The 26,731-nt window shown below is 46.5% G+C and overlaps 1 protein-coding gene across 1 annotated transcript in view; it reads right to left on the reverse strand.

Annotated features, from left to right (window-relative positions):
• The window catches only part of LOC147640706 (NEP1-interacting protein-like 2), a 36,363-nt gene extending 15,521 nt beyond the window's left edge, over positions 1-20,842 (reverse strand). Inside the window, exons 1-3 of the mRNA XM_086814378.1 lie at positions 20,465-20,842; positions 19,412-19,590; positions 19,233-19,316 (exon numbers count right to left, since the gene is read on the reverse strand). Of these exons, the coding sequence (XP_086670504.1) occupies positions 19,233-19,316; positions 19,412-19,590; positions 20,465-20,726 (525 nt within the window). The 5' untranslated portion in view covers positions 20,727-20,842. The remainder of the gene's footprint in view (positions 1-19,232; positions 19,317-19,411; positions 19,591-20,464) is intronic.
• Positions 20,843-26,731: the final 5,889 nt, after the last annotated feature.

The raw sequence follows: 26,731 nt of genomic DNA on the forward strand, positions 1-26,731 counted from the left end.
TGGTTGCGGAGATTATTGGAGGAGCTCGACTGTCCTCCTACCGAATCTACTCTTCTTTGGTGTGACAATCAGAGTTGCATCATCCAGGCTCCAAGACCATAGAGCTCTCACAAACTCGCGAGACTCTCTATATCCCAATAACTAACCTTGGCCACTCTTTTATAGGCTCTTGGCCGGTCATCGGGCGTCCACACTTGGCCGCCCGCTCGTCCATACTTGGGTGCCCGCCCGTTAGTTTAACCCTAACTCAGCTCGTCAATCAGCCTGCCTAGTTCCAAGCTTCCCCAAGCCTCAAAACTAGTCTTGCATGCGTGTAGCACACGATAGATACACACTGTGCACATGACATACTCCCTTTCCTCTAAGAGCTCACTCCTGAGCTCACTAAAAAGCCAAGGTAATCTCTCTGAAGAGTAGTCAATGTCTCCCATGTAGCGTCCTCCTCAACATGATCCTTCCACTTGATCTTGTATTCCGTGATAAGCATATTACGCAATCTTCGTTCACGAAATCCAAGACAAATGTCATGTCCTCGACATCTATAATTTCTTGAGGAGTAACTAACTGATCTACTCCACCTAGTACTTCCTTAAATCTACTGACATGAAATACAGGATGAACTTTCACATGAGAAGGCAAATCCAATTCATATGCAACTGAACCAATCCGTCGTGTAACACGAAATGGTCCACAGTATCTAGGGGATAATTTCAGAGATCTACCTGTCCGTAAAGTCTCAGAATCTTTCGGAACTCGCAAATACACCATCGTTCCTTCAGAGAACTCTCTCGGTGAACGATGTCTATTAGAATAAAACCTGTCTCGGTCTTGAGCACTTCTAATAGATTCCTTTGCAACTTGTAACATTTCCTGCATATCTTGCAAAAAATTACGTGCTGCATCATGCTGAAGTCCTGAGAATCCTACTGTAACAGGTGATCTAGGTTGAAAACCATTCATAAGCATGAAAGGACTAAACCCTGTACTCGTATGCTTAGTACTGTTATATGCAAATTCTAACATAGGAAGATAATCCTCCCATGAACTCTGTCTTTTGGATACATATGCTCGAAGCATATCCTCCAAAATATGATTCACTCTTTCAGTCTGGCCATCAGATTGAGGATGATCAGAGGAACTCAAATTCAAAGTTGTTTCCAACTTCTCAAAAACAAGTTTCCAAAAATCACTCGTAAAGTCCCTATCTCACTGACTATGTCCTGCGGTAACCCGTACAGTCTAACAATCGCTCAATAAACTGCCGAGCTAATTACGTAGCTGTAATAGTCTTCCGGGTCGGTAAAAATCTAGCCATTTTTGTCAAGCGATGTACCACAACCCAAATAGAATCGTGGCCTTGATGTGTTCTTGGCAATCCGGTAATAAAATCCATGGAAATACTTTTCCATTTATTACTTGGGATTTGCAAAGGATGCAACAACCCAGCCTGTCTAAAGCGTTCAGCTTTATTTACTTGACAAATCTGACACTTGAGAACATAATCTTCTACATACCCTTTCATCTTCGGCCAATAAAAAGTGTGTTTCACTAATGATAATGTCCTGTGTATCCCAAGATGTCCAGCAGAAGGGACGTCGTGACACTCCTTCAGAATCTTGGACCTAATATCCGGGATTTATGGTACACAAATTTTGCCATTACGGAACAGTAAACCATTCCGAATCATCCACTGGCCTCCTGCAGCCTGAATGGTAAACTACTCAGTCATCGAGTCTTGGTCAATCAATGAGCTCCCGTCCTGGATCTTCTGCCAAAATAGACCAAAATAACTATCAGTCCTGCAAAGCCCTCTCAATGACTGAAATAAGTCGGTAGAAATCTCGGTGAACGACAAAGAATTCACCTCTCTAATTCGACTAAGCGCATCTGCAATACTATTCATGGACCCTTTCCGATAACGGATCTCAAAATCAAAATCTTGCATTAACTCCGCCCAACGAGCTTTCCTTCCTCTCAAATCATCCGCATCACACACATACTTGATTGACTGATGATCAGTCAATACCACAAACTTGGAGCCATATAAATAATGTCTCCAAACCTTGAGAGCATGAATCACAGCATAAAGCTCCTTCTCAAGGGTTGGCCAACGAGATTGAGTGTCGTCTAGCTTTTTACTTTCAAAAGCAACCGGTCTATCATCTTGAAATATAAAGCAGTCCCGATAGCATAGTCACTGGCATCAGCTTCAAGAACATAAGGCCGACTAGGATCAGGCAATGCTAAGATAGGTGCTTCCTTGACTTTATCTTTCAAAAGTTTGAAGGCCATATCCAAATCGTTATTCCAAGTGATAGGTTGATTGGACTTACGTCCACGACCTTTCAATAAGTCGGTCATCAGTAGTGTGAGCTGAGAGTACTCCCGCACAGATTTCCGAAGAAAAACAACAAAACCGAGAAAAGAACGAAGTTGTTTCACTGTTCGCGGTATAGGCCAGTCCAAAACCTTCTGAACTCGGTCATAGTCAATGCTCAATCCATCTCTAGTGATCTTGTGTCCCAAGTAAATGATGTCGGTCATAAAGAACTCACATTTACTTAACTTAGCATATAGTCGATTCTATCTTAAAATAGATAAGACAATCGTGAGGTGTCTGACATGATCCTCAAGAGTACGACTATAAATCAAAATATCATCAAGGAACACCACCATAAATTTTCCCAAATGTTCACGAAAAAGATCGTTCATCATTTGCTGGAAAGTGGCTGGAGCATTGGTTAACCCAAAAGGTAATACGAGAAACTCGTAATGGCCATACCTAGTCCGAAAGGCAGTTCTTTCGACATGCCTTTCATGAATACGTATCTGGTGATAGCCAGTACGTAAATCTATCTTCGTGAAATATTTCGCTCCTGCTAACCGGTCAATCAGGTCATCTGATCTAGGGAGAGGATAACGGTTCTTAATGGTCAACTTGTTCAATCTCTTGTAATCTATACACATTCTCCAGGTATTGTCCTTCTTTCTCCTAAGCAACATAGGTGCACCCCAAGGTGATTTACTTGGACGGATCTAGCCCATCCTCAAATAATCTTCGAGTTGTTTAGCCAACTCATCTTCCTCAGCTTGGCTCATCCTATAAGGTGGAATACTCACAGGATGAGCACCAGGGATCAAGTCAATACGATGATCTACTGCCCGTTCAGGTGGTAAACCCGATGGCAGTTCCTTAGGAAATACATCTTGAAACGAATCAAGTATCTTCTGTAATTCTTTGCTTTCAAACACACTTAATTCATTTGCATCCATAGAAGGGATGAGAAAAGAAGAAAGTGGAATCAATACACAATGGAGAGCGGTATACAAAGAAGAATCCATTATATTTCCAAAATCAATTGTATTTACAAGAGGTCCCTGAGAGGGATGAATACAATCACCTAAAATACTATACTTGGTGTCCCTATGCTGAAAAGAAAAAATATGACTAGACCAATCTATCTGGACTTCAAGAGTCTTAAACCACTCAATCCCTAATAACAAGTCTACATTTTCCAGATGCATGACATAGCATTCCAGAGTATCTTTGTAGTCCTGAATCTAGATTGAAAGCATCTCCACCTTGCGATCCCAAACTTGTCTTTCCGCAGGTAGGCGTACCTCATAGGTATGGTCGTTGAGTGTCGTATAAAGACTCAATTTCTGCACAAGTTTGTAGTTAACAAAGTTATGCGAACTGCCAGGGTCTAAAAGAATGTGAATCTTATGGCCATTTACTTCTCCATAAACTCGGAGAAGATCATGCAAGCCAAATACTTTAGAATTGAATAGACAATCAGAACAAGTACTAGGGCGAGAAAGTTCAGTAATTGACGTACCTGTCAAAGACAACTGGTTAGCTACCTTTGGCTTGGATCATGCATTCGTCTTGATACCCTTTTGCTTTGGGCACTCGTTATGCATGTGTCCTTTTTCTTCGCAGATAAAACAACGTCCTTCCTTCTTGAGCTTCAAAGCCCTAAGGAGTCGTTTCTTCTTCGCTGGTGTCGAACTGAAACTCTTCGAAGGTTGATCCGAAGATTTTCCCTCTGTCGTGTTAGCCATAGGTGCGGAGAACTTTCTTTTATGCTTGTTCCCCTACTCGGTATAACGGGTTTCGACTTGGAAGAGACCATCGTATCATCATAGATACGAGCTGAATGAATGGCCTCGTCCAATGTTTTACATTTCTTATTTTTAACCTGTAATCGGTACGAGACTGGTAAACCAGCTACGAAAAACCCCAAAAGAGTAGTGGGATCCATCTTTGTAGCTTTCATCTGCAAGTCACGAAACTTCTGGAGGTAGACGTCATAAGTGAGGTGCTGCGAGGTCATGGTCAAAGCTGAAAACCGGGCAACAACATCGTAATCATCCTCTTTCTTGAGGAATTCTTTTTTGAAAACATCTTCAAATTGTGCCCAAGTCGTTGGCTTAGGGTTGAGTTCCTTCCACCAAGCAAAGCTTTGCCGGACAGGAAACCTGCTGCTAATTGGATCTTTTTTCCATCATCATATGGATGAACTGAAAGTGAACTTGCCACTTATGTAGCCACGTGTCCACGATCTCCTTGGTTCGCTACTTTTGTTCGCCCCCGAACGGTTCCGGAGTAATGTTGGAGCCTAAAGCTGAAGCCAAGGTATCCATACCCGAGAAAGTAGAGAGGATAGTGGTCAAGAGAGCGATGGAGTTCTGCAAAGCTTGCATCTGGGCTGCGATTTGTGCCTGACGTTCCGTCGAAGAAGCTTCGATTGCTACTTTGAACTCTTGGAAATCTGATTTTGACACAAAATCGTCAAAAAGATCGGCATCGGTACCTCCTGTAGCCGGCAAGCCTTCGCGTTCCACGAGGGGCTCCAACTCCGATTCTTGGGTCGACATCGTGAAGAGGGTACGTGGAGAAAAAATTCGATCTTTGCACACAAAAGTGCACGGGAACTTGAGAGCTTGAAAACTTGAGAACTTGAGAGATGTGTGGCAAGAAGCCCACTTAAGGGGATTTATAAAGGTTTCCCAAAAGCCAAAAAATCTCCAAAAGCTAAGCTTGGCTTTTCTTTGCTTTTGTGTTTTTTTTTCTTGAATAAATATATATAGATATAGATATAGATATATATATATATATATATATATATATAAATTCTCTTTTCTTTAAAAAAAAGAAAAAGAAAAAAAAACACACGTTGAACATTAGGGACCCATAAGCTTTTGAAAAAAAAAGTTTAACAAAAAAGCAAAGCGCCGAATCGAGCTAGCGCATGCGTTTGCTGTTTTGCCTTTTTTTTCTCTCTATCCCCTCGGAAAAACGCCGCCAGCTTCGGGTGCCTTCACGGCAGCAGGCTGCGCTGCGCCTGCACCAGCCTGGCCACATGGTGGCGTAGGCCTGGACGTCTGTCCGCCTGCCTAAACGGCGTGGGCCTGGGCATCATGGCCGCTAGCAGCATGGGCCTGGGCGCCTGCCCGCCTGGTCTAGGTGCCTACGTGGGCCTAGCCTGGGCACCAGCCCGCCTGGCCTAGGCACCAACGTGGGCATGGCCTGTCTTGCTACACAAGCCCATGCACCAAACGCTACACCCGCCAACGCTACCTCTCACACGCTTGCTCTCCTTCTCTCACGTGCGCCAAAAAGCAACGAACATGCCCTTTTTTTTTTTTTGTTTTCTCTTGTACGACTGTCTTTCCTCTTCTTTGCAAAGCAACGACCCTACTAAACTACCATCTCCCCATCAACATGGGTGTCTTTGATGAAGAAAAAACACATACTATTCTGAAATCTGCAGTATGCACAGAAAAAACAGCAAGCTTTTTAACACATACCGTTCTTCGACCTCATCTTCTCTACCTACCGACTTGCTCGTTCACGAGATATGCTCTGATACCACTGTCAAATCCCCACGGATCCCCTCGTGATCGATCTTGGTTCGAAACTCGAATCCTGCAAACGAACGAATGAACGAACAACAAGGGGGGTGCAGGCCTGACTCACCTCCCAACCATGACAGCCGTGGGCAAGCCCACAATCTTGGCTGTCCCCACCGAGCCACGAGCTGAGCTAACTAGGATGACGTACCGACCAATCTCCTCCTCGCAACGTCCCATACCGCCACGAAGCTTCCCTCGCGGGCCTCGAGATTGCTGCCGACCTCGGCTGCATAAAGCAAGTGCACGTCTGCACTAGATCCAGGCTCCAAGACCATAGAGCTCTCACAAACTCGCGAGACTCTCTATATCCCAATAACTAACCTTGGCCACCCTTTTATAGGCTCTTGGCCGGTCATCGAGCGTCCACACTTGGCCGCCCGCCCGTCCATACTTGGGTGCCCGCCCGCTAGTTTATCCCTAACTCAGCTCGTCAATCAGCCTGCCTAGTTCCAAGCTTCCCCAAGCCTCGAAACTAGTCTTGCATGCGTGTAGCACACAATAGATACACACTGTGCACATGACACAAGTAGAGTGCAGACAATAGATAGCACAAGAGAAGAAGAGAGATAGACGTGTAACTCTACTCTATATACACAAGATCCCGGAATGATACAAGATAATATGACAAGGGACCAATGGGGCCATTTTATATGGCCCCCATACTACAGTCGGCCTCCCTGCATCAGAAGCAGCCGACAGGCCCTAAACCTCCACGACTTGCTGAAGACACCCAGTCGGCCAGCTATAATGAGACGGCCAGCACATAGGTGAAGTCGTGGACCTGATGCAGCAGTCGGCCAGAATCTGTGAGCTTCAGCCACCACAGGGCAGCCACCCAAGTCATAGAAAAATGGAAAAAGTGGGGAAAAATACGGGGAGCGAGGAAAAATGAGAAAAACACCTACGAGGGAGAGCACACCCACAACAAAGGCCCTGGTGTCTCAGTAAAGACAAGAGATGACTTCTAACACCCCCTCTCAGCTCCTGGCTATGAAACCAACCCCAGGGAGCTGGAGTGCCGCTTGAGCATAGCCTGAGGTAGAGACTTCGTCAAGAGGTCCGCCGCCGCATTTGTAGCACGCGGAAGCTCTAGGAGTCTTCTTTCAGCCCTAAAAACTACTGAGAACATGCTAATGCAAAAACGCAGACAGAAGGGAGAGTAGAGAGAGAGAGAGATATGCTGGAAATTCAATATATTCATATGATACAAAAAGGTACCCTAATCTACAGCCATAGGCTGCCTTACATAAAAGGTGGAACACACCAAAATCTCCTAGTCTAGACCCACACCCAAAGTGGGAGTGAATGATCTATCCTTGAGCACTATTGCCTATTTATAGGCTTCTTGAACAATGAAAGAGCTGACCGACTGCTGGGCCAACTGACTGGACATAAAACTCTAAAATTCTGCTCCGCCTGTACTCCATGCAGCCGACACGTCAACCATGTCCTTCTCCAAGTCCAACACTAGCCAAATCTGCACTTCATGCTCCAAATCCTAGTTCTAATCATCTTTTTCTAGCTGCCACTTCTGGATTATCTTCTGAAAATGTCCATGGCAATTCTTGCACATGACAGCACTGTCCTCCGTCGAACAATAAAGTAGCAAGATGTCACCAGCCAAGATCTTCTCACGTACAAAGTGATATTGTATCTTGATGTGCTTGGTCCGGGCATGGAAGACCGGGTTCCGAGCAATAGCTATACAACTCTGGTTATCACACTGGATGACTGTGGGCTCCTTATGTGGAAACCCAATCTCGCCTAGCAGCCTCCGCAGCCACACAACCTCGCAAGCAGCACCACAAGCAACCCGGTACTCTGCCTCTGCCAAAGATAGGGCAATAGTTGGCTGCCTCTTACTGCTCCAAGAAACTGCTCCTGAGCCGAGGGTAAAACTGTAACCTGAAGTAGATCTCCTTGTGTCTGGATCTCCTCCCCAATCTAAGTCACTCCAACCTTGGTGTCTGACTCCATCCCAATCCTGTGTAGAAGAGTCCTAGATCCTTCGTACTCTGCAGATACCGCAAGATCCGCAATCCTGCATCCCAATGAGACTTCAATGGCATCTGCATAAAAGAACTCAACAGCCCCACGAAGAAGCTCAAGTCCAATCTAGTGTTCAGCAACCACATCAATGAACCAACCAACTTTCGAGACTGCGAGGCATCAACTGGCTCCTCACAAGGATCATTAACAGTTAACTTTATATTTGGGTCCATCGGCGAAGTAATAGGCTTGCAGTTCTCCATCCCAAAGGTTTCAAGCAACTCATGAACATATCGCTGTTGAGAGACGAAAAACCCCTTTGGGTCTGCCAGATCTCCAATCCTAAAAAGAAGTGGAGTAAGCCTAGGTCGGTCATCTTAAACTCCTTTGACAAGGCAGCCTTCGTGACACCAATGTGCTCCACATGACCGCCGGTGAGAATGAGATCATCCACATAAAGGATGATAATCATAACCATGCCACATTCCCAAAAGAGATATAGGTTGGGATCTGCAACCGATCTCTGAAAACCAGTCCGAACAAAGAAGGAATCAATCTTCTTATTCCAAGTCCTGGGAGCCTGTTTGAGACCATACAAGGCCTTACGTAACGTGTGAACCATCCCTTCTGATCCTGGAACAACAAAGCCTAAGCAAGGGCAAGAACAGTCCAAATCGTGGTCATCCTTGCTGTCGGTACAAAGGTATCCTCGTAGTCGATGCCTGGCCGCCGAGCATAACCCTTAGCCACAAGTCTCGCTTTGTGTTTGTCCACCGACCCATCTGACGCATATTTGGTCTTAAAAACCCATTTGACACGAATGACTTACCGTGTCGACAGCCTTGGTACCAACTCCCATGTGTTGTTCTTCTTGATGGCATCAAGTTCCACCTGCATGGCTTTCCTCCAAGTATCCTGTGAAAGGGCTTCCCTTACGGAAGTGGGCTCCTTGTCCCGCATGATACGAGACATCAAAGCATAGTTTACCTAAAGAAGCTCCGCTGAATGGCTTTTGTCGCGAACTCTGTGTGATCTTCGAGGGCCGTCCTCTGTGGTCCATTCGGAGGGAAGCTCCATGACACCTCACTCCCGAAGGGTGTCTATCAACCACCTCGATGCTCGAACAGACCGCGGAGCCTCCTGCTGTTGCGGGGGGCTCTACTCCAGCTGCGGGCTCAACCTCCTATACTGATTGTGGTTGTCCACCTGGAACAATAGACTGGGAATCATCATCAGACTCCTCTGGGTCTCCAAGAAGTGGCGGCCCCTCGATAGTGGATACTAGAACATGCTCATCAAAAACCACATCCCGACTGACAATAATCTCATCCCTCTCTGGATCATGCAATCTGCATCCCTTGGAAAGAGAATTATACCCAACAAAAATAAGCTTACGGGACTTGGGGTCAAGCTTCCCCCTCTCCTTCTTCGGAATACGTACATACACATCGCTCCCAAACACACGGAAGTGGGGGACATCAAGTTTCCTGCCAAAGTATGCCTCAAAAGGAGTCATGTGACGTACTGAAGTCGTTGGAGACCGGTTGAGGGTATGGGCAGCCGTTGCCACAGCCTCTCCCCAAAGTGGACGAGGAAGATCACGATGCTCCAACATCGTCCTCGCCATCTGCACCACAGTCCTGTTTTTGCGTTCGACAACTCCAGTCTCGGAAAGCGATCCTGTATTGGCTAGTTTCCGCTTGATGCCATGATCTGCGCAAAATCTGACGAAAGCATTCCAAGAGAATTCACCTCCTTTGTCAGCCCTAAGAGTCTTTACCTGCAATCTAGACTCTTTCTCCACCACCACATGCCAATCCTTGAACCGTGAAAAAGCTTGGTCCTTCCGTGAAAGAAAGTAGACCCATGTGAATCTGGAACAATCATCAAGTAGCATGAAATATAGAGAACCTCCCAATGATGGTGTCACGACCCTGTGTTTTTCTCTGGATAATATGCAGGTGTGCACGGGGACATGGTGGACAGTGTGAATGGCATCAGGTGGGAGTGAAGATGGAAGCCCATGTGTGGAAAACCCCAAGTGTGAAGGGGGCCAAGTGATGAAAGTCTCTCATAACCCATGGGGACAAAGGGTTTTGGTGGGGACAAAGGTTTAAAAACCTTCAAAAGTTTTAAAGCCCTTCATTAAAGAAAAACGTGGCCCATATATGCTAATTTGGGGCCACGTGTGGGGGGCTGCCAAGCAAAAGAGGCGCCTATCCCTTGATGAGGCGCATGTATTTTTTTTTGGAGGAGAGGGGACTGCATGTTGGCTGCGCATAGAAGGGCCTGTGCAGAACTGTACGGCTGCTGTGCAGGTACAGTCCACGTGGCAGGTCAGACTGCTGTGCAGGTACAGTCCACGTGGCAGGTCAGGCTGCCGCAGGTGCAGATTCAGGCACAGTCAAGTACAGGTGCACACTGCAGGTACAGTCCACGTGGCAGCTGTACGAACAGCTGTACGGACAGGACAGAAGCAGGCACCTACTGAATCTCTCTTTCTCCTTTGCTTTTGGCATGAAGTTGGCTGGCTGCGCTGCTGTCCATACAGGCAGAGTTGGACACAAAGGCGTGGACTGCAGGACAAGAAGGCAGGACACAACGGGGCTTTTCCTCGTGTCTTTCCCTCTCTTGTGGAAAGCGACATAAAGACTGTAAGTCTCTCTTTCTTTGTGAGCAAGTGGGACTGCAGGTGATGTCTTTCGGAGTCTCTCTTTTCACCGGCTCAAGACTGTTTCAGAGTGGTTCTCTCTAGCCCTTTGTGAGAGGAAGGGTTTGGCAGTTCAGAGGGTGGAAACAGGACAGTTTATGGGCTGTTTTTGTTTGGCTGCAAATTCAGCTATGTGCTTGGGTTTTTGACTGCAAGTACAGGTCTTGTGGTTATGTTTCTTGGCATGGGAGTGATGCAAGCTCGCATGGCTGCGTGCTCATGGAGTAGATTGTTTTCTTCCTGCTAGAAAGGAACAGTGGGACCTACAGTTATGGGCATCTCTATGTTGCCAGATCTTTCATGAGGGAACAGGTAACTAGATGTATGGAAACAGGACAGAAGTTTCAAAGGGAAACAGGCCTAAGGGTTTCATGTGGAAACAGGCCGTAGGTTTCTCGACGAGGAAACATGTTTTTGGGTTTCTCCAGGAGATAGGTCACATGCAGGCAGAAGGTACAGGAATGGACACATGTTTGGTACAGCCTTGCTACTGACAAGACAGGGGACAGGGGACAGGGAATCCATGACAGAGATGGATAGTACCCTTGGAAGGTAGAGAGGGTTGTACAGGTGTGTCGACTGTATGGTATGCTGTGCTGTGATACGAGTTCTCTTTTGAGAGACAGTTTGGGAGTCTGTGATGTGATGCAGAAGCACTGGATGTGTCAGGGTGTGATGCTGTTCATAGTGTGAGAGGCTATGGATGGTTGTGGCAGCCTTGATCATGGGAGAAAGCTTCTGTATGCAGACTCAGTGTGTGAAGAGTCTTTCGATGCGAACAATGGCTGGACTTGTTTGTGGATGCCGAGTGGACAATGTTAGCACTTTCATCCCCAGTTTCTGCTCTGTATGGTGCCCATTTGGTCCCCTTTTGCATGGCCCTTGCTTGTGGGCTGGCCACCCCTTTTTTAGTATTTTTTTGGGATTTTTCCTAGCCATTCTGGCATTTTTCTAGGGAGCCATGTCCAATAGCTCCAGTCGGCCTGTTTCTATGCTCCAGTCGGCCAGCTCTTCCCCACTATAAATAGTGGGTGCTGGCCTCTCATTTTTCATAGAGTCTTGTACTTATTTGCTCCCTCACTTATGAGACTATCACTGTCTCTTGCTTGGGACTGCTTTGGTTCAGTATATTCAGCATAGTTTGCTCCATATCTCTCTCTCTCTTGCACTCTCTGTTCAACACATTCTAGTGCCACTCTGCTTCCGCTCTGTGCACTCTTTCATGGTATCATCGCTCTAGGTTTAGCAACCTTTCTGCTGCCCCAGATTCAGCCCTGTTTTTTGCACCTTCTCCTCTGCGTTTTCTTCCAGATCCGTAGCTTTTTGCTGCTGCGTTTTCTGGACAGCACTCTGCTGGTCAGTTTTTTTTCAGATTGGCTTCACCGATTCAGCCGTCTGGCTCTTGGAGATCAGCGTTTCATTGCCCACTTGGAGATTGGACTGCAGGCGGCCTGTTTTCTACAGGACAGCACTTCTTCATTGCTGCGTTTTCCTCTCCAGTGGTTCTTTCCCTTTGCAGAGGGGGCTTGTGGTGTTGCAGGCTTTGGTGGCACTCTTGGTACCTGTGGAGGACACCTTTTCTTCAGAGATTGTGCATTTCTTGAGATTGAGCCCAAGCTCTTGTGATGGCTGCTCCCACTTCTCTTCATATGTTTGCTGAGTCTGCCAAGTTGGATGGTTCCAACTACACCCTATGGAAGGTGAAGGTGAAATCGGCCTTGCGTGGCGTGGATCTCTGGGATTGGCTTGTTACACCAGCCAATGCCACCCCTCCCACCCTTGCTTCCGGTGGTGTGACTCAGGCACAAATTGATATTTGGCAGTCGAATGATCGACGTGTTTTCTCCTTCCTGATGTTGAACTGTCAGGATGCTGTTCTCTCTCATGTGCGTACAGCTGATGCTGCACATGAAGTTTGGAAGGCTTTTGCAGATCTCTATGAGATTAAGTCTCCGGGTCGGATTTTGGCATTGGAAAAGCAACTTATGAACTTATCAGTTTCCGCGTTTCCATCTTTATCTGCTTTCATCTCGAAGATGAAAGATCTCCGGGACGAGCTTGCTGTTTGTGGCAAGGACATCTCCACAGAGGATATGGCTATTCGGCTGCTCTCCAAACTTCCAGAGAGGTTTGATGCATACTTTCAGTCTCTGGTTTCTTCTCCTCGTCCTGTTCCAGTTACTTGGGAGGAAGTTCTCCCCTCCATTATGCAGATAGAGTCTCGCTTTGAGGAGCGGACTGGCACCTCCGATGGCCCTGATGGAGCTTTGGCAGCACGAGATAAAGGGAAGTCTCAACAAAAGAAAGGTAAAGGGGGTTCTGACAAGAACTCCATGGAAAGCCGAGGTGGAAAAAGAGACCGGTCACTCGGTCAAGGCTCTCAGGACCGATGGAGGGGGTGAGTTTACATCCCAGGAGTTTAAGCAATATTGCAAGACACACGGCATTCGGAGACAGCTTACTACAGCATATACTCCATCTCAGAATGGAGTTGCCGAGAGGAAGAATAGGACCATTATGGAGATGGCCCGTGCTATGCTTGAGCATTCTTCATTACCTCGACGTTTCTGGGCTGAGGCGGCTTCCACTGCTGTCTACATTCAGAATAGGTCTCCTACTGCTGCTCTTCCCGACAAAACTCCATATGAGGCTTTCCATGGTGAGAAGCCCTCTGTTGTTCATTTCCGGATATTTGGATGTACGGCGTATGTTCATGTGCCTAAGGAGCACCGCTCCAAGTTGGACTCGAAGTCTCAGCGCATGACTTTTCTCGGATACAGCACTGTGTCCAAGGCATATCGTCTTTATGATCCTCAAGCCGGTAAAGTTGTTGTGAGCCGTGATGTGGTGTTCGACGAGACTCCTACATCTTCAGAGGGGGGTGGTGAGCTTCTTCTTCCTGCACCTCCTTCTCCTCCTCCTCCTCCTCCTCCTGCTCCCGCTGTTACTGTTACACCTCCAGCTGAGGATTCTCAGTCAGATGATGATGACCCTGCTCCTCCTCCGGCGAGTTCGAGCAGATCTATACCTGGTTGGTATTATCAGACAGTTCGTGACTCTGGGTTACGTGAGCTTCCTTCTGCTCCTCCGCCTGGTTCTCTTCGGCGTTCTTCCAGAGTTACAGGGAAACAAATTCATGAGGGCAACATGTTTGTTAATTATGCTCTTATGTCTACAATCATTAATGGTCCTTCTGATCCCACTTCTGTAGACGAGGCTCTTTCACATGAGTCTTGGCGTCATGCTATGCAGACAGAGCTGGATGCTATCGAACGGAATGGCACTTGGATTTTGGTGCCTCGGCCTCTGCAACGTAAGGTGATTGGTGTGCGTTGGATTTTCAAATCAAAGTTCCGAGTTGATGGCAGCTTGGACAAGCACAAGGCGAGGTTGGTTGCCAAGGGTTATGCTCAGCGCCCTGGTGTCGACTTCGATGAGACTTTCGCTCCAACGGCCCGGATGACTACCATTCGCACCGTTCTTGCACTTGCAGGACATCATAGATGGCCCGTTTTCCAGATGGACGTCAAGTCGGCTTTCTTGAATGGAGAGCTTACACAGGAGGTTTATGTTGATCAGCCGCCAGGATTTGTTGTTCCGGGCAAACAGGATCATGTGTACCGGCTGAAGAAGGCTTTATATGGTCTAAAGCAGGCTCCGCGGGCTTGGTACCAGCGGATTGATGAGTTCTTTCAGAAGCTCGGCCTGCCCCGTTCTCATGCAGATTCGAACCTTTATATCCTCCTTGAGAGGGGGTTGATTGTCATCATTGTGGTCTATGTTGATGACCTCATCTTTACAGGTTCTTATTCTGTGCGGATCCGTTCTGTTATGGATGCTTTGGAGACAGAGTTTGAGATGACGGATCTGGGCCTCTTGCACTATTTTCTTGGCTTTGAGATTTGGCAGACCTCGAAGGGCATTTTCTTCTCTCAGCAGAAGTACACTCGGGAGATTCTTGACAGATTTCAGATGACTGGGTGCAAACCAGTATCTTCTCCTTTGGATATTGGTGAGAAGCTTTCTTCACTTGATGCTTCTCCAGGGACTGATCAGGGACAGTATCGGGTTCTCGTCGGTTGTTTGGTATGGTTGACCTACTCCCGATTGGACATATGCCTCGCAGTCAGTTTATTGAGTTCCTTCTCATCCAAACCTCGTCAGCAGCATTGGCGGTGTGCTCTCAGAGTTCTTCGGTACTTACGTGGCACTCTGGATTTTGGCATCTTTTATGGCCCAGGTCGCACTCTTGTTGGATGGTCTGACTCAGACTGGGCTGGAGATCCAGATACACGGCGTTCGACCACTGGTTGTGTTTTTTCACTTGGGTCTGGAGCCATTTCTTGGAGCAGTAAAAAGCAACCTACTGTGGCGCTTTCCTCTACCGAGGCAGAGTACCGTGCAGTTTGTTATGCTGCATGTGAGGCGATATGGTTGCGGAGATTATTGGAGGAGCTTGGCTGTCCTCCTACCGGATCTACTCTTCTTTGGTGTGACAATCAGAGTTGCATCGCCATCGCCAAGAACCCTGTGTTTCATGCTCGTACGAAACACATTGAGATTCAGTATCACTATGTTCGTGAACGGGTTCTTGCTGGAGATTTGCATTTGGAGTATTGTCCTTCCGCAGAGAATGCTACAGATTTGTTCACCAAGCCGGTTTCTCAGGCTTCCTTGGCTCCTCATCTTCGGATTCTCGGAGTTTGTTCAGCATCTGGTGCTGAGAGGGGGTGTTAGCACTTTCATCCCCAGTTTCTGCTCTGTATGGTGCCCATTTGGTCCCCTTTTGCATGGCCCTTGCTTGTGGGCTGGCCACCCCTTTTTTAGTATTTTTCTGGGATTTTTCCTAGCCATTCTGGCATTTTTCTAGGGAGCCATGTCCAACAGCTCCAGTCGGCCTGTTTCTATGCTCCAGTCGGCCAGCTCTTCCCCACTATAAATAGTGGGTGCTGGCCTCTCATTTTTCATAGAGTCTTGTACTTATTTGCTCCCCCACTTATGAGACTATCACTGTCTCTTGCTTGGGACTGCTTTGGTTCAGTATATTCAGCATAGTTTGCTCCATATCTCTCTCTCTTGCACTCTCTGTTCAGCACATTCTAGTGCCACTCTGCTTCCGCTCTGTGCACTCTTTCAGACAAGAGCCCAGATGCAGGTTCTTTGCAGGCTTCAAGGGTTCTACTAGGACGGCTGAGTTCCCAGCCTTATATTGTAATCAAAGCTCTTATATTCAATTAAAGAAATACCGCAAGGGGCGCCACTGCGATTTGGGGCCAATCGGTGTCCGTGTACTATTTGCAGGAGCACTCTAGCTCCCCCTGCTTGTTTTCCTTTTCTAGGTCCTCAATGGTGTTGAAGTGTTGTTTTATGTGCGAGTGTTTGTTCCACCGCCCTTTGGTTTCTGAAGGCCGGTTTACAGATGGTGTCTGCTGAGGTCCACACAAGTCACTGTGAATCAACTCCAATGGTTTTGAAGCCCGCCTGGAAGCTTGCTTCGGAAAGGATTCCCTATGCTGCTTACCACGTATGCAAGAACTGCAACGTCCTTGCCTGCTGCCAACATCTAGTAAGCCAACCACCATCTGGTCTCGGAAAGCTCACCGCAGTATGTCTATATTTAAGTGGCCAAACCGAAAGTGCTACAGATCTCCGACCTGAGAACCTATCAATGAGGAGAGTGCGGAGAGCTTGTAGATACCATTCTCCACACCGCCTTCCCAAACAACTTGGCCAGTCTCACGGTCCCATAGAGCAACCGAATGCTCCTCAAATTCCACCCGAAAGCCAATCTTGCATACTTCATGCACTGACAGAAGATGAAAACCAAGAGCAGGGACGTAAAGAACACGGGAGGAATGCTTACCCCCCTTGCCGTCGGGAATAATCTCCATGACTGCCGTTTCAGATCCAAAAAGAAGTCTCGGGAAGGAGTCATGTGCCTGGAAGCACCACTGTCAAGAATCCACTCCTCGGGGCCCGGGTATCCTTTGCGGTGAAGCGAACTGCCTCCTCACTCGAAGACAATGAAGCATCTGAGTCCATCATCTCTAAGTGCACAAATGCTGGAGTCTTTGCAGCTGAGGCTGAAGAATCAGCACTCTTCCCAGTCCGCTTAGGACACTTCCTCCAATAGTGGCCTTTCTTGCCACAATCATTGCACGACCTCTCCGCCTTCAGTTTCTCTCGATCCGTGTCGGGCTTCTTCTCAGAAGACTTCTTCGATGAAGCCTTCCCTTTGCCCTTGTTGTTATTCCGACCTTTCGACCGCCAATTAAGGCCTCCGAACCTCCGCTGTGAGGAGGGTCGTGAATCGTTCCTCCTGGTCCAAGACCATGGGCACAAGCTCCTCCCATGTAATGGTGTTGAGCATGCCACTAGTAATCAAAGAAGAGTAGAAAGCGGAATACTGAGAAGGCAAGTGGGATAGCAAAGTGATGGCCATATCTTCTCATGATATCTCCTTTCCAGCCTGAAGGACTTCCTGCTGAAGGACCTGCAGCTTGTTAATATGCTCCTGCATTGTCAATGACTTTGTAGGGTTCATAACCCGCATCTATACTTCCAAGGAAATCCTCTTCATGAACCCTGTTACAAAGAGAAGCCAAGTGCTGCCATATGCCTCTGTCCAACGTCATATGCTTTACATGATTGATTACCTGTGGTATGCAGTTGAGGAAGATAAATGAACGGACCCTGGCGTTGACACGATACCACAAATGTGCCTGTGCCTCACGGTCCCTTTCTAGTTGACTGTAACTCCCCTTCCTCTGCTTCCGGCCGTGGAATCCCGACAAAACGATGAAATCAGCAAGGTCATATGACTCCAGCACAGATTCCATCATAACCTTCCATATACCGTAATTGTTCCCATCCAATTGACGGTCCACCGGGAACGTGGGGAGTGTTGGGATCTTCACGTGCTTCTCAGCCATCTCTAACAAATCTGCCATGGCGGGGATGTAACTGAAAAGAGTGGATGAGTGGGGGGGGGGGGAACTTACACCTATAAGTGGCTGTCCAGCAAATCAGCCTGCTGTCCTCTTGCTTCTTCTCTTCCCGAACAGTCCACCAATCAGCAATGCTACAGTCCCCCTCTTGCTCACTCCCAAGATCTATCAAGAGCCTAGGGCTCTTGTCAAAACACGCAGCAGAGATGATAACCAAATCTGAGACCACAAGAGCAAGTAGAGTGCAGAAAATAGACAGCACAAGAGAAGAAGAGAGATAGACGTGTAACTCTACTCTATATCCGGAATGATACAAGATAATATGACAAGGGACCAATGGGGCCATTTTATATGGCCCCCATACTACAGTTGGCCTCCCTGCATCAGCAGCAGCCGACATGCCCTAAACCTCCACGACTTGCTGAAGACACCCAGTCGGCCAGCTATAATGAGTCGGCCATCACATAGGTGGAGTCGTGGACCTGATGCAGCAGTCGGCCAGAATCCGTGAGCTCCAGCCACCACAGGGCAACCACCCAAGCCATAGAAAAATGGGAAAAATGGGGAAAAATACGGGGAGTGAGGAAAAATGAGAAACACCTACGAGGGCGGGCACACCCACAACAGAGGCCCTGGTGTCTCAGTAAAGACAGGAGATGACTTCTAACAGTAGAGGCAAGAATGGGGGACACTTCAAAAAAGACTCGTACCTCGAAAGAGCAATGGAAGCAATAGTACAAAGAGGAGATTTGTGGTTGAGGTTGAGATATTTTTGTAGATTGCTCAATTTGGTTTTGAGATAACAAATGCGGATGCATTAACGGCTATGCATGAAAATCCGCTAGTAGCCAATAATCCACCACGGTAATTATATCTGCATGAAATTTGATACATGCTTTGATACTGATCCCTACCTGAATCTTAAAAGGCCATAGTGCTGAAACAGTCATGCGCATGGACGATTAATAACTGATATTTGACCATACCAGTATGAAGGCACACAACCGTCAATGAAACCCCTTAGTTCAAGGATACTAGTGTGCATATAAAATGCACGTGCAGGCAGCGGTACTTCAAATCAGCCCAGAAGCTACTGCTACATGTAATCTTTCTTCCACAGGGAATAAGGCCACCCTTTGTGACATCACCTACAAAAATGTCCGGTGAAGGTCCATTCAATCACTGAGCCCTTCCTCATCTTCAAAGGCTCACAAAAGTTGCTGAGGCAAAGCTCAAGAAAAGGAGCCTTTCAGCTCACTTGTCTTGCTTCCCGTTGAAAGAAAGCCCGTCTTGTCTGACAAGAATTTGCAAATCTCTTTGACAGCCACCTTAATTTCAGCTGGAAGTTTAGTTTAAAACCCTCCCTGTAGCCACAAAGTGGTTCATATGGGATCGTTTCCCATAGTTTCTTCACTACTTCAGTGAGGAATTCTTAGAAAGGCAGTCCCATTTGCAACAGAACCATATGTGCTTCCTTTAAAAAAGTCATCGAGACCTTAACATAGCCATTGATCATAGTAACTCCTTAATAAAGAACCATGCCATCCCGTGTGGACTTGTAAGACAAATTCAAGCTCCACAATCACACGCGTCTTCATTAACACCCACCACTGATACTTGTATATTAATTACATGTCTTGAAGTAAATACTCTATCAGCATGCTTACCTGCCAACGATTTGCAGTCAACATGGCAGGATTAACTTGATCTTGCCCAGACCTCCCATTCAACAAATCCTCTATAAATTCTGCCTACAAGTCCAAAAAAAAATTAAAAAGAATTAGTGGTTCATGTATAGTGTAGACTCTCAAACACAGTAGGTTCACGGTCTGGATCAAAAACTTACCACTGAGGATGGTTGATGAGAACCAGACCGCTCTGAGTGCCAATAGGCACGTGAGGCTTCCAAAACTTCAACTGAAAGAACCGCACCAGCAACAGCTCCTAAGCCAGCTCCTCGGAGCAAACCGCTCTCTGTTGCTCGGCCAGCTAAAGCCCCGGTAACTGCACCCGTGAATGCTCCCACTGTGCCAGGAAGTTGCACCAATAAACTAGATGAGCATTCAAAGATCCTACTTGATCAAACACAGGTACTGTCAACTCTGAAGTAATTATTCCATCTCCTTAGCATTATAATTACGGGAACACAAGTGAATGACAGAAAACACCTCTACCTGGCCCTCATCATAGACACTTAGATTGGTAAAATGCATGTCCATAAGTTGTTGCATTGGCGAACATGCTGAAATTATTTACAAAGTCCTCACATTGGAAGCTTCTAATCAGCATTCGAGTGACAAATGCCTTTGTAGAATGGTCACAAGCCTAGACCAAATATTGGTAGAAACGTAATAACCAACCACATTCAGACCAAAATTTTGTGACCATCCATTTCCAACCATGCATGGAAGATCCATCTGCCAAAAGGTGGACTATCTAAACTTGGAAACCCTAGTGTTTCTAGCCATTGAAATTTGTCCTCAGTCCTATTTCCTCCTCCTCCTATGTACTGGATCAGACGTCCAGGTTCCATGTCGTACCACAAAAGCTCGGGGCAATTGCGAATTGATGGGATTGATGATCCAAGAAAACATCTACGAGGCGAAGGATTCATCCGCGCTTCGTCTGATCCCAATGTCGCTCGGGTGGCTTGTGACTATAGAGAGTCGGATCACCCCCATGTCATTGAAACAGCTTGTGACCATAAATCGACTGCCTATTTCACCTACCTGTGTTCTGCAAACTATTCCCAATGCAGTTTTGAAGTATTTTCTCAAGTTGTGGCAATACCGTATAATTCAAAGGTTCAAAATCTCTGACTTGTTGAACAAACCCACCCTTAAGAAATGTTCTGCAAATAAATACACACGCAAGACAAGAGTCGGAATGGGCTACATACCTAAAGCAAACATGCCTGTCAGGGCGCCAGACAGAGCCCCTGCAAGAAACCGGGGGACGCTGCAGATGGAGAGGGAGAAGGACACGTGTCCATCACTAGCACCCAGGCTTCGGAGGGTTCTTGCCGTGATTGCGGTTCTGTGGGGGTGGAAGAAAGGCAGGTGCCTAGGCACCGACCGGTCCGTCCTGCACATCCCACAAGCAAGCTGGGGCCCATCATTGTGGTATGTGCAGGCCGCGCATATCCATCCAAGATCATCCATAGGGGTTTTCCGTGGCACTTGATTTGTTGCAGGGAGGAGAAAGGTGAACGGACAGCAGAGTGTGAGTTTTGGGTGTGTGTGGGCGGGTTTTGAAAGCTCAAGAGGGAGGGGGTTTGTGTGTGCGTTGTGTGTGCGTTGTGTGTGTGTGTGTGAGAGAGAGAGAGAGAAAGAGCACCCTGTAGGGGTGTCAAGGGAGAGGGGGTTTTTGTGTGTGTGAGAGTGAGAGAGAGAGAGGAGGTGGTGGTTAGGGGTGAAGAGAGAGAGAGAGAGAGAGGGAGGGAGAGGCAGAGTACTCTGTAGGGGTGAACGGGGGTTTTGAAAGCACACAGAACTTTGTAGGAGGAATGCTCCAATTTAGAAAATGGAGGGTTACACGCGCGTAGTTAGACCAGGTAAGGGCGGCTGCCACGGCTGCAAATCAAGAGCAAGCGTGTGCGGGGCCCCCCACGACTCTCTCTCTCTCTCTTCCTTCTTTTTGCAGGAGCTTACTCCTCCTACGAATCGCCCATTGAGATTAAATCAACCCGCCCACCAAGCTGATACCACCGCAAGCTTGAATCGCATCGCCCGATCGTGAAGCTTAAACCAAGCTTAAACCGCCCTATCACAACGCCCCACTCTGCCCAAGAGCTTCAAATCCCCTCAAAACCCACAGCAAGCTTCATATCACATCGCCCACAGCAAGCTTCAAACCGCCCTAATCACATCGCCCACGAAACCTAATCACATCGCCCACCAATCTTAAAACTGCCAAAAAGTCTCCATTGAATTAAACCCCTGTAATTCATGTGGCCAGTCACGGAACTCAGAGCGGTAAGTTTCCGGTGCTGCCAGCAAGAGTTTCCTTCATGCTCACGAATCTTTCGCAAGGAATTTTAGTAACTTACTATATCGTTGTCCGGAGCTTGTCATTGCACTAAAGAAAAGGACCTTTAAAAGAATAAGAGAAGAGCAAAAATATCTCGCTTCATTTTTACTAGGCACCAAGTTAGCGATATAACCATCTTCCTTAACTCTTTTGGCTGTCAATTGGATCACTTTTCGTTCGTCAATCGTGTATGTCTTAAGATGGTCCGACACTGAGAGTGGGTTTGGTTTATCTTCATCCTCTCTTTTTTTTCGAGCCTAAGCCATCACCTTCTTGGCCTCGCGTTTAGCTTCTACCAAAGCCTTGTTTCGTTTTTGGCACCCCGCCTTTTTGTAAGCTTAGGCATTTCTAGCTCTTGAGGGATAACCTCCTCCTTATGTTTCCCTTCTAAGGATATCTTGCTCAACTCCTCACCCCAATTCTTAGAAAACTTATCGTGCAGCTTAGTAGCTTCGAGATATCTCATCCCACTGGGCATTGTGGGTTTACTTCGTAGTAGGGCATTTCGTCAAGTGATATACCATTTCTGCTTCCGCCATCTTCTAAGGACTTGGGCACTGGTGCGGCCTTGTGATCCAATCCCTTCTATGCTGGAGGCTTCCTCCTCCAACTCCTCTTCACTTGGTTGTACATTGACCATACAGATAGAGGTGGTAGGAACATTCTCAGAGTCAACATTTTGGGTTCCTCGGGGCTACATAACATCTATGGTGGCCAGTACATGCATCCAGTTTTCACTAAAATTTGAAGGGGGAAGCGATGCATACATTTCAGCTTCTTCTTCCTCCTTTGAAAATCTCACCATTGGTTGGCATACTTGTATGGATGTGGTTCGCTCAGTGGTGACCAAGTCATGCTTGTATGGATGTGGTTCGCTCATTACCAAACAGTTGCCCTTCCATTGGGTGTGCTTTCCACGTTCGCAGATCTATCTTTAGGATTTGTGAGTCCCTTCGAACATACACGTGGTCTAATGCCCAATCATGCACCAATTTGGATTCCCTCATGAAGGGTCTCCCCAAGATTATGTCGTATGAGTCTGGTTCGCACAGAAAGTCCATTACCATAAATGTATGATGGTAGCGGAATGTAAAGAGTTTAAGTCGTACATTCTTCAAAAGCCCCATGGGTCTTGAAGATGTTCCGTCTGCCATTTTAACGATAAGATCCGCTCTTTCCAGATCTGGTTTTCCCCAATTCTCCCAACATCATTTTGTGATGATGCTAAACTCCCACTTCTCCATCCAGGATAGCCAATGCTTGGTACCCATTTTGATGAATTGAGGTTGTAGCATTAGTGTCGCCACTTTTATAATACCGACCCAATTGATTGACCAGTATCTTGACAAATCTAGGCGTTCTTTCCCCCTGCATGTTTTAAGTTTCTTTCTACTAGAGGTGACTGGGTCTCCTCTGCAGTGGTCGCTGGATTTAATGCTCCCTCTACCCATTCTTTTATGTCTACAAACAATGTTGGTGAACTATGTAGCAATTGTCCCAATGGCATTTGACGAGAGTGGACAATATAGCTGTGAGACTGCCTATGTCTCTTGGCTCTCTGGCAAGTGAGGGCTCCTTCCACGTGTGTGTGTCTCATATTCACTCCTAGGGAATGAATGAATGGACACATCTTGCTCAGCCTCCTCAAACATTCTTGCCATAAGGTCTCCTTGAGATCCTCCTTTAGACTCTTCTGGAATTGAAGTAGGCACATCCAATTCTCTTTCCCTACATTGGCTCGTTTCTTGGATACATTGTATCCCTGGCTCGATTAGCCCTTAATTTAGCTTCATGAAGTCGTCAACACTCTTCCACTAGGGCCTTAGCTTCTTCAAGCTTTCTCATCTCTTCTTCAGCATTTGGATATTCACAAATCCCGTTAGGGCTTGCTGGTTTCTCTCTTTGTGCCTCTTGGGTAAGCTCATTTGATTTTGGCGCTTGATCGCTCTCTTCCTTTGATTGGGTGGATTTGGTGTCAATAGTATCTTCTTCAGATCCATCTTGGATGGTGACCCTAGTGTCACCTTTACCCACTTTTTTCACTCTCCTTCTCCTGCCAGTTCTAGAAGTGGTGGCATCTGCTGGGTTCTTCCCTTTGTTCCCTAGTTGGGCTTGGGCTCGTGTCATGACATTCAATGGCATGATGTCTCCAGGCTGCACACTTAGGGTCCTGATAGTGGCCTTCTTAGAAGTGGAAGCAGAACCACTTGCGCGATATGGACAGTCTTTGATCAAATGATCGATGCCACACTTAGTACAAGTAGGCACTGGCATGTCATTAGGCGGTGTTGCCATTGGCTGAGTTTAATGCGTATGAACCACATTCTTGTTAGGACAGTCTGCTATTCGATGAAGTCCACCACAACCAAAACATTGTAGTGGCCCCCTTCTCATATTTGAGTTTATATCCTTACCTTTCCATTGTATCATGGTTTGGAATATTGGTACTGGTGTGTTATTTTGTAAGACAAAATTCTGGCGTAATCTCTAGGGCTTCCTCATAGTACTCACTATTGATTTCTACCTCACCCACCATTTCACCCTCATCTGATGGCTCCTCAATCAACACTTGGTTTATTTTAGCATGTGGTGGTTGTGGCGAGAGAACAAGTGGCGGCAGAGGCGACACGTCCTGTACCCGAAACATCCCTCTTGGTAAATAGGATAGGTTCATCTGACCTATAGCTGCAAACATGGATTTGCACTGAGAAGACTTGATCGGTCTTGGCCGCACTTTCCATGTCCCTCCTCATCCTGGGAGTTCCAGTGTTAGACAACCTAGAACTTGAAGGTTGGGTTAGTACTTCTGGTCTTACACCTTGTCTAGCGGCGCTGGTTGATGGGCCTGCACCCGCAGATTGCGCTTCGTCTTGTGTGCTGGTTTGGAGACCAAAAAATCCCCTAGCTATGTCAAAGATACCACTGGAACTTGTAGGAGAAGATGGTTTTTCTTCCTCTCCAATCCTAGGGAATCATAGCCCGTCCTCCATGGATTCTTCACTACTTGTATCAATGGTGGTTAGATTTCTCTGAGCTAAAACACTCAATTGAGCTAAAACACTCAATTGAGTGCTTGTAGAGTGGCCTGAACCAACACTCTTTTGATAAGAAAATCTTGGGTGGTTCGATGCACTATCGTCGGGAGTAAGGGCGTCTCCGAGGAGTTTGCCAGACCTCAAGTACATGTGAATATGATTTGATAGGCTAAACCACTACCCCAAATGAATTTTTGTAGAGTTCTGTCTATCTGAATTTCGGACTGTGAGACTGCAGGTAGCAGTTCATGCCGTGAGATAGCACGAAATGGTTCACGTCATGAGACTAGAATGGTTCATGTTGTGAACTATTTTCTGCACTTTCACGTGTTCAACAGTTCCTTCGAATTTTGGGTCTGCGTGTCCTCATCTAAGTTGGTTGGTCTCAACTTGATATTTTAAAGCACTTTCCTAACTTGAATCTGACTGTCCTTGGTTCGTGAACTAGATCCACTGATAGTTCACACCGTGAAACCGCAGAAAACTGATCACATCGTGAAGTAGTAAGCAATGGTTCACGTTGTGAAGTGTTAAATAGTTCATGCCATGAAAAGGCAGACACTTCACGTCGTGAAGTGTTGAATAGTTCACGCCATGAAAAGGCAGACACTTCACGTCGTGAAGTGTTGAATAGTTCACGCCGTGAAAAGGTAAACAATTCACGTCGTGAAGTATTCCCTCTGCTAATTTACGAGATGAGGATCTGTTCTGTCAGAGGTGTCAGGATAAGGTACCCTATTTTTAGCAAGGTAATGCCATAAATTGTGGCGCTGATTGCAGAAGTGGTTCACGCCGTGAGATAGTAGGAAATGGTTCACGTCGTGAACCGTTTTCCTGCACTGTCACGTGTTAACTCCCCCGTCAACAGAGTGAAGATTGGGTGTAAATTACCTATCCAGATGCTCCAAAATGGTTGTGCTGGTAATAAGGAGTGTAATTCAAGTTCAAAGCACAACCAATCTCTCCTTATTTTTGTGATTTATTTGATTTTTTTTTAAACAAAAAAGAGAGTATCACCCTCCTCGTTCATGCCACCAAGTTTGGTGATATAAACATCAAAATTTAAAAGAAAAAATAGTGTAATTTTCCTCTAAGGTCACCCAAGTACTCACCCACACAACAAAAACAAATAATTTCTCACAAATCTTTACTTCCACTCAAACCTTATCCATTCATTCTTTACATAATGCACTACCAGAATGTAAAGGCAATGATGAAACATGTATAGTGGGAGCGAAAACTAAAAGAGGACGGAAGAAACAATGGTGCTTCCCCGGCAGCGGCGTAAAAAATGTTATGGGCTCCTCACCTGCCAAAAAAGGAACTCTAAGCATTCATCATTGGAAGAAGAAATAGTTCACAACCGTCATAGGGAACTTACCAATGCTTCGAGCTTGTGTCCCTTGAGATCTCCAAGCTCACTTCGAGAAGCCCAAATCCTCTAAGCTCCACCTCCACGCTGTCACCGTAGAGTCGCTCGCACCACCACACAAGGCAATCTCTCTCTCTCTCTCTCTCTCTCTCTCTCTCTCTCTCTCTCTCTCTCCCCCCTTCTACACAAGCATACAAGCATAGAGAAGGCACATGTACTATAGTACACTCTCACACTCTCTCAAGAAAAGGCAAGAGCTCTCATAGCATAAAGGGGGATTGTTTCCATTCATTATGAGAAAATACCTTATATATAACTGACCCTTATTCACACTTGGGTGCTCAAAACTTACTAACTAAGACCTTGGGTGGCCAGTATCTCATAATGTACAACTTTTATAGTGCCTTTGCATGACACTTATTAATGTCCTCAAATGGAGGGGCATATTTGTTAATCCAACATAAGATTGAGAGAGAGAGAGAGAGAGAGTGAGAGAGAGTGAGTTAGAGGTAAAGAGAGTAAGTTACATGGGATTGAGAGAGAGAGAGTGAGTGAGTTAGAGGTAAAGAGAGTAAGTTACACAGTTAAAGAGAGAGAGTAAGTTATAGAGAGAGGAGTTAGAGAAAGGCAGAGAGAGTGTGTTAGAGAGAGAGAGAGAGAGAGAGAGAGAGAGAGTTGGTCAATTTGAGAGAAAGTAAGAGAGATTGAGATAGTTAAAGTTAAAAAGAGA

Source organism: Cibotium barometz, chromosome 2 (assembly GCF_041138505.1).
Source record: "Cibotium barometz isolate CiBa-2024 chromosome 2, ASM4113850v1, whole genome shotgun sequence".
NCBI classification, from domain to species: Eukaryota; Viridiplantae; Streptophyta; class Polypodiopsida; order Cyatheales; family Cibotiaceae; genus Cibotium; species Cibotium barometz.